This window comes from Carex rostrata, chromosome 15 (assembly GCF_964058835.1).
Source record: "Carex rostrata chromosome 15, lpCarRost1.2, whole genome shotgun sequence".
NCBI lineage: Eukaryota > Viridiplantae > Streptophyta > Magnoliopsida > Poales > Cyperaceae > Carex > Carex rostrata.
In genome coordinates, this window is record NC_135932.1 from 4995084 (window position 1) to 5007231 (window position 12148).

The following is a 12148-nucleotide window of genomic DNA, read 5'->3' on the forward strand; positions in this document are numbered from 1 at the left end:
AAACAAATCCTTTGTATATGTGCAACAATAAGCATATTATGAAAGCTAATTCAATATCAAACATTATCAGGGTGCCAAACAAAAGAGTAAAAATCAAAATTAAAAAAAAAATGTCAACGAATTATTTACAGGCTTTTGGTCAGGAAATGAATCTCAACAAAAAACAAACAAAATCAAACTAACTACCCATTGAGAGACAGGGAAGAAAGATGCCTAAAAGCCTACATCTACGTCAGTGCTAAATGTTTTATAATTGGATCGGTACAAAACTATCATACATGGAAATTACTCCACCTCGGCTCACCTGTAGTCGGACTTTAATTTCATCAGTAAACAATAAACATATAGTTGTAAAAGGCACTAATTCTCTTTAACTAGAGGTTTGTGCAAAAGCCCCATTTGTTGCCTCATTTACCTCCGCAAGCTTTTGGCTACGGTTTATTCTTCGTCTTTTCCTTGTCTGTTTTGCTGCATTTTGGCCGGGATTTGGATGTTCTTTTGGCATTTGCGGAATCTGTAAATTCACCCAATTTGTAAAAAATTAGAACGGAAACTATCATGGAGTAAAAACTAGAGGTAGAAATGTATGAAAGTGAATTCTGACCTGAAACATATGCTGATAGGCCCATGGTGGTGGTGGTATCATCGACCCGTTTCCAAATGCCTGAGGGTCAAATCCCGCCTACATTACCAAAATTTAATCTGTTAAAGGAAATCAGAAAGAGAAAAAAAAAGACTAAAACTTAAAATGAAACTAAATTACCAGGTTAGATCGAATTGCATACTACTGTACTGAGTACTTTGAAATTGTAAGGTGCTTCCACATATTTTCAGTATATGACATCATATCAAACAAAATCATGGATTACAATATATTAAAAGGCACAATGTATAAACTTACTGGAAACATGTACACAATGCTTGGTCTAATGCCGGTTTGATTAGAAGCAGATGGCTTTCCGTTACATGGATTTGCTTCTCCCTAAAAGAAGTGTTAGCACCATCAGAAGAGCACATAACATAGCATATTTAACAGAGAAAAAGAAGTACGCATGCTTCATCAGAATAAAAAAATTGTATTGCTGTCTATCAAAAACTTGATGAACTTGAAAATTTTTAAGGGGCCTAGGAGAAAAATACTAACCTTGTCTGTTCCATCAGAAGCTTGCTTAGCCTAAAATTTTAAAAACAAATGCAATTAAAATTAGCATTAAAACCAGGTTATGGAAAGAACAACATCCAAAACAGTAACCCATACCTGAGGATCTCTCTCTTGTATAGCCTGGCCATTTTTCGTTGCTTCATTTCCTTTGGGAGTCATATTGACATTTCCATCTTTTATCAGTTTCTTTGGTTTTAATACACGTGACTTAATCCTTGGTACTGTATCATCATGTGTACCATCACTAAGTAGGAACTTCTCGACCTCTCTAATCAGCCTCAGTGCTAGTCGGTATTTATCAGACAGCACCCCTACTTCGGCCAACTGAAGACACCGCATAGATAAGTAGTCATACCTGTCAATTCTATTATTGGCAACCACATCATTACTGTGTGAGTTTCGTACCAACACATGCAACCTTTTGAATTCCTTTTTCCACCGGTCAAGCACAAACTGAGAAGGTATCTCGTGTACCTGTTGTGATTTAAAAACCGAGAGAGCATGCCTGCACAGAATCCCCTTGAATTGAAAATACCCACAAATACAATTCACATTCTTGCCCTCTGTGTCATATGTGACAGTGTAAATCTTGTTCATGGTCCTCTTGCCATCATCTAGAAAAACACACTCTTTCACCTCAAAGGTCGAGATGGGCCCATCCATGCCGACTATTGTGGCATGGCAATACATAATGGCCTCAATCTCATCTTGAAATAATTTGAACATGTTCAGTGTATACACCTTAGAAAGTTGTTCTTCCATGTAGAACTTTGACACAGCTGGCCGTCTCTTATGAAAAGTCTCAAAATCAGCTTGTGCCTCTTTTTCATACTTGCTCTGCAAAGCCGACTCGTATTTACCCAAGAATTGTTTCAGGGTAGTTTTCAAGTCTATAAAACCTTCGAAAAAAGGAACAACTACATCGTTACGGTGAGTTGCTGACATGCCAGCCCAGAATGTATCCTTGAGAAAAACTGGAACCCATAGGTACCGATACTCGTACAACAATCTCAACCAATCATTAGTGTGAAGGTTGTTATACATCTCAATCATCCGCCTCCATTCTTCGTCAAATTCTTCAGGAGTCAAGGAATCAAACACAGCCTTTTGCATCAACTTGATTATGAGCCGGCACTCAGTGAAGCCACTCAATCTCTCGCTTGCTCTCTTCATGATCTGGAACAAGCACATGCGGTGCCTCACATTAGGGAGCACCTCGGTAACTGCACTATGCACATTTTTGCAATCATCAGTGATCAGTGCATTTGGCAGATACCCAGCCATGCAAGCAATAAAAGCTTTCAACAGCCATGCATATGACTCTGGCGACTCGTCAGACAGTAAACCACAACCTAGCAACACAAACTGCCCATGGTGATTAACCCCAACAAAAGTCACAAGTGGCACCTCAAACTTGCTAACAAGACAAGTGGTATCAAGATACACAACATCGTTGTAATACTCATATGCTGCCCTCGACCTTGCATCTGCCCAAAACACCCCTCGCGGGCCCCCCTCCTCGTCCAAATCAATCACCGAAAAGAAACTAGGGTTTTTTGCCTGCATCTTTGTGAAGAACAACCGCAGAGCCTCGGCATCGCCTTGGGCCAACCTCAGCCGGCCTCGCTCAGTGAAGCTCCTATGCTCTGTCTCTCCAAAGAGCAATTCCTCAAGCTCCCCCAGCCGGTCAACGAGCATCCGGCTCGGCTCCTCTGGTGGAAGAACCCTACCGGCACTTGTCCGCAAACGTCTCTTCTCGGCACCAGGCAGTTGCTTGTATTGGTTGAGGTAGCGGGCCATGGAGGGTGAGACAGGGTGGTTGTGCTCAAGATTGGCAAGCTCCAGGTGGAGGAGGCCATCAGGCCAAAGCTTGACGCGGATCTTGGCAGGGCAATTAGTGGTGGCAGAGGCTCGTTTCCGGAACTTGGCCTCGGAGCGGGGCCTACCACCCTTGCAGCACATCAGCTCAAGGTAAAGGCACCTACCTTCCTTGGTAAACGAGGAGCGGCGCACTGAGACACCAAAGCCAATGCGGCGTGCGTACCGGCGGTAGAATCGGTTCACCTTCTGGTGGTCCTCAAAGACCATACCCACCTCAGGGGCCCCATCATAGGCGTCTTCGCCAATATCATCCGCTTCATCATTGTCAGGTGCAGTGCCATTATCAGGAACTATTGTGTTGTCGGCACCAGTCAGTAGGATGTCGCCATCTATTTCCTGGGTTAGGAAAAGGGGTGGGGGGGATACAGATGTGTCAGTGGAATTAATTCAGACATAAAAAGCTTTAAAAAGTAAGACATATAATAATTTTGATATAGAAGAACCAAAATGAAGGTACTTTAACCCTAGGTAAATTACTATAGCAGGATTATGAAGGCCAGCATGTCAAATAAGAAGAAAAGGAATATACAATTTCCAATTTTGCTTCCTATTCTATTTTTGTTTGGTAATATGAAAATGAGAAGTGGAGTGAGATCCACTCTGAAGCAAGAATTAATTTTTCAGACAATCAAAGAGAAGAAAGAGAAAGACTGTAAACTTCCTAGTTCTAGAAGCTTCACTTTTGAGGTTCCAATCCTCTCACATTTTGCTTTCAGATAACCAAAAAAGAAAAAGTTGCATATGAACACAGCTTATGGAGTCGATTTTCACCCATAGTCCTGACGTTGGTTTAACGACAATAAATTAGTTAGCTTAGCATGTGAGCACATGGATCACATACATTTCTGTCTTATCAGAACCATCCCGAGCTTCTTATTTTACCCTCAGTTCATAGAGAAACCTATCTTCAGTGAGGTTAAATTTGGAACATTAAGCAAGTTTAATTTTACAAAAAGCAATAGCACTTCAGTACTCCTGATATCCTGGTACAACAATTGGGTACTAACAGTCAGTTATGCTGACAATTACTACACAAAAGCCAGGTTATGGGAAGGCACACATGCAATAACAACAAGAAATCAGAAGTGCGACTTCTCTGTAGCAACCTAAAGTACCTCATAGTCTCAAGTGGATTGAAATCAAACAGCAAACTGAAAAAAAAAAGTAAATTACAGAACATCCACCAACCTCCGAATTGAGGTCATGATGATTGATAGGCGCTTGGCTAGGGTTTCTTATCTGGATGGCGGATGGATCCTCCAGTTCCATCCCCGGTCGATTCTACGGTCGTGATGAACCGGCGAGGTGGAGGAAGAGGTAGATGTGGAATTGCGTAGGAAATTGGGTGAAAATAGACCAGATGCGTTTAATTTGTTCGTGAGATTTGAGAGTCGGAGAAGGGAAGAAAACGAACGACACGTGGCTTTGGTGAAGTTTTTCGTGTGGTTTCTTGGTTTCAGAAGCAGCGTTTCCAGATTTTACGAATTAAATGTCTTTGGGCCGACATAAAAAAACGGTAACAATTTTTAGGCCCAATTACGCTTACGATCCAATATACGAATTGGCAACTCGCAAAAAACAGGGAGAGACTTATTACAACTCAAATCTAACAATTTCCCCTTCATTTGTCAATTTTCGTGCTGGCACTGTTTTCATCACAAGTAACTTTGGTCAATTAGGTTTGATCTGTCATTTATTATGAACTTGAACTGTTGGGGAAGAAAAAGAAAGAAGTCCATCTTAAATCCTAGGAAGCTGATATGAGTACCCGCGCTACAGTACCTGCACAGTACCCGCACCTAAACTGTCATATATAACTGTTTGTGGGGACCAAACTGCCATAACTGCACTTCAGATCTGTAACTTTTTTTTTAATATTAATAGTCAAATCTTGAATTATGTAGTCCAAAGAACACAAGTATTTATATCTATATAGTAAACAATGTAAATGATAAATTAATTATTTTTAAATAATCGTACCCGCACCTAAACTGCCATAATTGCTTGTGGGGACCGCAACTGTTCTAGATCTGTAACTTTATTTTAAAATATTAATAGTCAAATCTTGAAGTATATAGTTGAAAGAACACAAGTATTTATATTTATATAGTAAACAATGTAAATGATAAATTAATTATTTTTAAATAATCATACCCGCACCTCTTTTTGAAATTTCTGACATCGTACCCACATCTAAACTGCCATAATTGCTTGTGGGGACCGCAATCGTTCCAGATCTATAACTTTTTTTTAATATTAATAGTCAAATCTTGAAGTATATAGTTCAAAGAACACAAGTATTTATATCTATATAGTAAATAATGTTGTAATTTTTACATTACTGCTTGTGGAGACCTAAACTGCCATAATCTTGTAATTAGATCTCTTCTCTTTTTACATATGACACTGAAAGCATCAATATCTAAGTATTGAAAATATTTATATCTATGCACTGCAGTATTTATTTTTATGAGGTTAACTATTTTTGTTAGAGAAATGTTGACGCAGAATTAGTACCGAGGCTTTGAAAGGGTGCTGCTAGGATTTTAGAATAATAATTAGTTGAGACTATATAATATCTTTATAGAATAATAATTAGTGGACACAATATAATTAGTGGGGACCATAATATATTATTCCTCTAAATGCAGTTACTGTAGCGCGGGTACTGTAGCGCGGGTACATAAATAATTATTCTAAATCCTATTAAAGGTTTTAAATAGCTAAGGAATTTTACTAGTTAGAACTTTCCATAAGAGCTTTTTCATAACAGATAAGGGTACTGGCATGTTGCTCTCCTGCAATTAGAGTGAAACCGTGAAAGTGAAATCAATTATGCAGGAATTACGTATGATGCTTAAATTACACAAAAATCACTCAAAAGTTTAACAAACTTTTGTTTATTTTTAGGTCAGTTCCATTTTGTTCCTTTGCTAGTTTTATTATAAGAAAAATAACGTTCGCCTAAATTCTCAGAACCATATCATTGTGGCTTACAACCTGTATCTACTGGTACATCGTAACAGGTACCAAGTATGATCGTAAGTTTGTATTATACATAGCATATTGCTCCTATTAAAATGAGGATAGAACAAAATGAAAGCAACATTGTTAACTAATCATCTGCATAATTGCATCATTGGTGAAAACGGTTCCCCGTTCCATCCACGCAAGGGCGGATCTAAAGTCAAGCTAGAAGGTTCTCAGCCACCCCATGAATTGTTATATTGTTCTCTAGAATGAGATCCTCAACCTCTTTCAACAAATTTAATGCAATAGGGACAGGACTGAATAAATATTTAACAATACTTTTGACAAACTAATTTTATGTGCTGATTTTTTTTTTTTTTTAAAGATTCAATATAAGATTAAGTTTTATGGTTGTCTAATTCTTGAATCTTCAACTCACACACAATATGTCATAATGTCTATATAACATTTGCTATAACAAAATCATTATATATTGGCAAATACAAAAGTATCCATATGAATATATTACAATCTAAGCATCCGAATGATATTATAATCCACTAAAATAAATTTCATGTATCCTCCTCAAAATTGTATGTGCTATGGTTAAGAGCAACTTGGCAATGAGGCTGGTCGCGCTGAGGGGGAGAAGTGCGACCGTTCTGATGTGGACAAGGAAAAAGGGTGTCAATAGAAGCATACATACTTCATATCTTTTTGAGAGAAGGGACAAGACTGATGAAGTTTCATAATATCATGAGGACTAGAGAAGAAAAGCACCTCACTGTTTTGAAGGATACGTGGTCTTGAAAGTTAGATACTGGTCTAGTCTTTGACCCTTGCAAAAAAAAAAAAAATCAATGGATGTTTGTCCCAGTGAATAGAAATTAGAAAACGAACAACTTTCCCTCTAATTATATATTTCTGATCTTCTGTGTTAATTGTAATTCTCAAAGCAGCTTTATAACACAACAATAGGTAATACTAATGAAATATCTCAAAGCATTTCATAATTTCTTAATCCGAAAGAGAGACAACAGCTTGCTTTAATTTCTTTTATTTCTTATATGAGTAAAATAAGAATTTACGAATTTAGAAGGTTAGAATGATTTAAAGTTTTAAACTAATTGGAAAATTGATTAAATTGATAAATATGTGATTTTTTTTAGTAAATGGAATACATGAAATTTCCCCCCATCCGCCGCCGTCCGCCGAGCGCTGGTCGCTAGGGATCTGTATCCTCCTAGGTACCTGACTGAACTTGACCGAAACGGACGGCCCAGATTTACTTTCAGTCAGTGATTACTCAGGATGATGTAGGGGGGGGGAGTATTATTTGTGCTTTAAGTCGTGCCAATTTAAAAATCTGAACTGAGAGTAAATCTGGACTGTTCATTTTGGTCAGATTCAGTCAGGTACCTGGGAGGATGTGAATTCTGGTCGCTGGACACAAATCTAATTGTATTTTCACTCAAATAGAAAGTGTAAAAAATGAATTGCCCCATAGCCATAGAATCATAATTTGAACTAGACCTACATCGGCCTATAACAAATTCTTGACCCGGGCTTGCTGGTCCAAATCCAGTAGGAAAAACCTAGGCTTTTACACTTAATTTATAAACTCACCATCCTCTTTGCCAATTATGGCGCTCCTGTTTCTTCCCCTTCTTCCGCTCTTAGAATCTGGGTTTCATACTATAAGTATCCAATTAGCTTTTTTATTATATTCTCTTTTAAATATATATTGAACAAGATTTGTTTACAGGTTTGAGCACTCGAGCATCAAGTTTGTAATGCCAGGGACAAAGATTTGTATTATCTTTTTACAGGATATGTACAATAATCAAATAACCGACTTATGGTTATTTGAAGGGCTAACTTAAAATAAGCAAGTTGGATGCTGACATCTAACCATGCTCTTCAAAACAATTTTGTACAGAGTTTTTCTTCTACAACTGTATAATAAACAATAGTGGGACCCACACAACTATTCAGCGCATCAAGCTTTCTAAGGCAAAGCAAAAACACATCATACAATTGTTCTAAATATGGTGGGAGGGGGTCCGATGCCCGGTCAAAATCATCCAGTCCGGAGAAAGATTTGTGCGCATTTGATCAGCACGAATATTAAAGTTGTCAGCACAAATCATGATGCAGATTGGACCGCTCTGACCTGATATCAGAAAGAATTTGTTCTGATACCCATCGGACAGCCCCTATTCCCCTAAATGCATGTAATGAACTACCAATAAAAAAGATATATGTAATGTTGAAAAAACAAATTACTAATTGATGGCCTCCTCCTAAAAGATAGAAATTAACTTATCATTTATTAAATGTTCATTATTATCTTATTATAGAGTTGACATTTAACAAAGTGTAGTACACAACTGAAGTACAACCTAAAGTACGTACTTCTCCCTCCCAATTTTAAGCCCAGCGTAATGACAACTTGACAAGTCAACGGTGGAGATAATTAATTGCTGCACTTATTTTATCTTTGAACCCATAGAGAGTTCTTAAAAGATAGAAGAAATTGATGTTTAAACTAATGGATATGGTAATGATTAGATAATCATTTTATCATTTGTTGGTTTTTCAGGTGTTCAAAGAATTGCAACATCTGAGGAATTGCCATTTTGGAAATTTATAAAGTAACTAATATCAAGCATAAATTTATCTTTAGCAACTATATACCAAATATGCTAATGGGAGTAGCTGAGTATAACAATCTAAATGACCAAATATAAATTTAACTTTGTATGTAGTAAGACCTATCTACCTTTTTTTTTACACAGAGAATTGCCAGTGGTCTGCCATAATTAAATCTTTTAACAACATCAGACAGCGCTGATCTGCTTTTATTTAACCAGTCATTATTAATTATTTTTGAAAGTTCAAGTACTGCAAAGATAGATGTGCTTGTGGAAAGTACAAACGGTTGATTCCCTCTTTCCACCATATCCTGTTATTTATGTATCTCGAGGTTTTCAAACTTCTCTGCAGTAATATTTTTTTCTTACATCATCCTGAGTTCCGCGACCATGTTTCGAATACGCAAGATAACAATAATTAGCAATTAAAAAAAGAAGATTGGATAATGTTTTTATTCTCTGGAAAGCGAGTCCATACCACGATGACACGCTATATAATAAGGCGGGATCCTCCAAGAAATTCATCATCTCGATCTTCTTCTTTGATCCATTCATCAGAAAAATGGATTCCAAAATTCTGATGACAGTATTTCTGAGTTTTGTTCCTGTTCTGCTGCTTTTGAGTTCAACAGAAGTGCACGTTGAGTATGGTGCATATAATAAAACTTGTCCTCAAGCTGAGCAAATAGTGTATGGAGAGATGGTAAATATATTGGCAACATCACCTGATCTAGCAGGTGCATTGCTACGATTGCACTACGTCGACTGCTTTGTTAGGGTATGAGAAGCATTCTTCCCATTTTCTTATCAAAAGTGCATGTTTTGTGGTTTTTTCTATCTTTTTTTTTCGAGAACTTGACAGAGGCTGTCAATGTTTTATAAAAATAAATTACATCCTTCACTAGTTTAGTTTTATTAGCATCGCAGAGGTCTATTGAACCTAATTTGCTAACGGAATAACAACCTTCTTCTCCTTCCTTTCATCCTTTCAGTTCTCTTCAAATTTTAGTACAATTACGTATGTAATTGTATAATTATATCTGTATTTCATTTACTGCCATGAAAATGATACTGATATGCTGGCTGAATATATTACATTCACTAATTTACAAGTAAACGTGTTGGCTTAAAGGGTTGCGAGGCATCAATATTGTTGAACTCTACTGCTGACAACAAAGCAGAGAAAGATGCAGAATTAAACAAAGATGTGAGAGGCTACGAAGTGATCGATAGGATTAAGGCCAAACTGGAGGAAGCTTGCCCAGGGATCGTCTCCTGTGCAGATATTATAGCGTTGACAGCACGTGATTCAATACGCCTGGTAACATGCTAATCTCAATTCTCTCAAACTTTTTTTTTTTTATGGTTACTTATTGAATTGAAAATTATTTTTTCTTATATATAATTTTAAAATTATTCTAGTCGAATGGACCAAATATACTCATTGGAACAGGCAGAAGGGATGGAAATGGATCTTCAGCTTCTGACGTGCCGCTCAACCTGCCATCTGCCAGTGCAAACATCACCCTGCTATTAAAATTATTCGACAAATATAATCTTACAGCACAGGACCTTGTTGTTCTATCTGGTACAAAGAAAACTAAAAAAATGATATCCTGATACTTTTTTTTTCTGACAAAATTTTCTACAGTACAATATATGTAATATAATGATTTCACTTCTCACAAATAGGTGCACACACTATTGGAAAAGCCCACTGCTATTCCTTCTCAGATCGTCTTTACAACTATAATGGAAATGGTAGCTCAGACCCAAGATTAGATGCCAATTACCAAACTGTCCTCAAGCAACAGTGCATCCCAAACAATGTGACTAGCCTAGTTGGCTTGGATGCAAATAATGCAACAGCATTTGATTTGGGATACTACTCAGGATTGTCCCAAAAGAAAGGGCTTCTTACATCTGATGTGGCATTACTTGATGACACCACAACAAACGCTTATGTTTTGCTCCAGGCAAATAACACAAGCACAGGCCAGTTTTTTGCTGATTTTACGAAGTCACTTATGAGTATGGGAAAAATTGGAGCTTTAACACATGGAAAAGGTGAGATAAGAAAGCAATGCAGTGTTCTTAATCCAGCACCTCCGCCAGCCCCTACACCTTCACCTGCACCTAAATCAGCTTCGCCTGAGATGAGAAGTGCCTTCTCAAGTGTCCTTTCTGCGTGTGTGGTTTTAAGTTATTTTTTCCTTCAATTTTACTGACAGAATGTAAGTCATGTCATCTCCTTGTGTGTTCCTCATTGCATTCTTCATGTTTTCCGGGTGCTTTTAAATTTGGTTTGGGGGTGCTTCAAAATTTGGGATTGACGTTCTGTTGTACTGTGTTAATGGTTTTTCTTTTTCGATTTGATGATTAAATATTGCATAATCAAGAATACTTGTATTTAATTTCCGTTAATGATTTTTCTTTTTCGATTTGATGATTAAATATTGCATAATCAAGAATACTTATATTTAATTTCTGTTAATGATTTTTATGCTAATTTTTATATATCTTTTCAAGGAGATTTAAAATCTGTTTCATAATCATGAATGTCACTCTAATCGGACGAAGCACGAACCCTTTGAATAATGTCTAGTCCAAAGGCCATCGGATAAATTCCGCATTTGGTAAGAAATTGGAAGATTCAATCATATGTTCTTAATTAATTGTGTTTTAATGGAAATGATTTACGGGGATTTGGTGTGTTTTCATCCGAGATTGCACGTGATCAATAGGTGGGTGACATGTGTCAAGTGTCAACTAATTATCTTCTGTACTATAGATTTATTTGTTAATTAATTTAATTGACACGTATTATTTATATGAATGGGCATTTATTACATATTAATTTAATCAAGCTTAACATTGTGAAGTCACCTCCTCCTATTCCCTATGACCCTATCGCCTTCCTCCAATCAACTACAGTTCGCTTCTCCTCCACTGCCGCCTCCCACTCCCCTCCGGGGGAGCGGGGTGATCCATACCACCAGGTTCCTTTTCGTCTCACTTCTCCACTCTCTTCTACCTTTGTCCATCACCCCTTCTCATCAAGAAATTCTAATCGCCATCAAGCCCTACCCCTCCTTGTTCCTATCTCTGCTCCAATATGTCAGAAGAAGAGATATTTGATGATAATAGCTCTAGTCGTCATTTCTCTTGTCTATCGGCATTTTCCTGTCATCCTCCACCACTGTTGGGAGAATCACCGGAGCATTGACGGCAATAGCCCTAGTTGCCATCCCACCCATCTCCTAACATCCCCATCTCCGCGCTTGGTTAGCCGATGTTGAAGGTCATAGTGTTTACTACTAAAGGAGAGGATTTGTTTATTTTGTTGTTTTAGTTGTTTGTGTTGTTAGATGTTAAGATTTATAAGTTGATGTTTAGATTTGAATGTTTTTTTAAATGCTGATGTCGTTTGATGTGTGATGTTCTGGATGTAGAACAATGAATGTAATTTTATGTTTTAATT

General features: G+C 37.3%; 2 protein-coding genes across 2 annotated transcripts; one reads left to right on the top strand and one right to left on the bottom strand.

The window, feature by feature from the left end:
- Positions 1-29: 29 nt before the first annotated feature.
- Positions 30-4474, bottom strand: LOC144565984 (protein FAR1-RELATED SEQUENCE 6-like). The gene is made up of 6 exons (XM_078315842.1): positions 4232-4474; positions 1259-3379; positions 1145-1174; positions 902-982; positions 605-682; positions 30-514 (listed from the first exon to the last, which is right to left on the bottom strand). The coding sequence occupies exons 1-6, from the start codon at positions 4310-4312 to the stop codon at positions 371-373; spliced, it is 2535 nt and encodes an 844-aa protein (XP_078171968.1). The 5' UTR covers positions 4313-4474; the 3' UTR covers positions 30-370.
- A 4615-nt stretch (positions 4475-9089) lies between these two features.
- LOC144566442 (peroxidase 1-like) lies at positions 9090-11097 on the top strand. The gene is made up of 4 exons (XM_078316459.1): positions 9090-9445; positions 9800-9988; positions 10090-10255; positions 10360-11097. The coding sequence occupies exons 1-4, from the start codon at positions 9230-9232 to the stop codon at positions 10893-10895; spliced, it is 1107 nt and encodes a 368-aa protein (XP_078172585.1). The 5' UTR covers positions 9090-9229; the 3' UTR covers positions 10896-11097.
- The last annotated feature ends 1051 nt before the right edge of the window (positions 11098-12148 follow it).

Coding starts and splice junctions, on each gene's coding strand:
- LOC144565984 (XM_078315842.1), bottom strand. CDS start 4,312: ATGGAACTGGAGGATCCATCCGCCATCCAGATAAGAAACCCTAGCCAA. Junction 3,380..4,231: donor ATCATGACCTCAATTCGGAG/GTTGGTGGATGT, acceptor TTCCTAACCCAG/GAAATAGATGGCGACATCCT. Junction 1,175..1,258: donor TACAAGAGAGAGATCCTCAG/GTATGGGTTACT, acceptor TTAAAATTTTAG/GCTAAGCAAGCTTCTGATGG.
- LOC144566442 (XM_078316459.1), top strand. CDS start 9,230: ATGGATTCCAAAATTCTGATGACAGTATTTCTGAGTTTTGTTCCTGTT. Junction 9,989..10,089: donor CACGTGATTCAATACGCCTG/GTAACATGCTAA, acceptor AAATTATTCTAG/TCGAATGGACCAAATATACT. Junction 10,256..10,359: donor GGACCTTGTTGTTCTATCTG/GTACAAAGAAAA, acceptor TCTCACAAATAG/GTGCACACACTATTGGAAAA.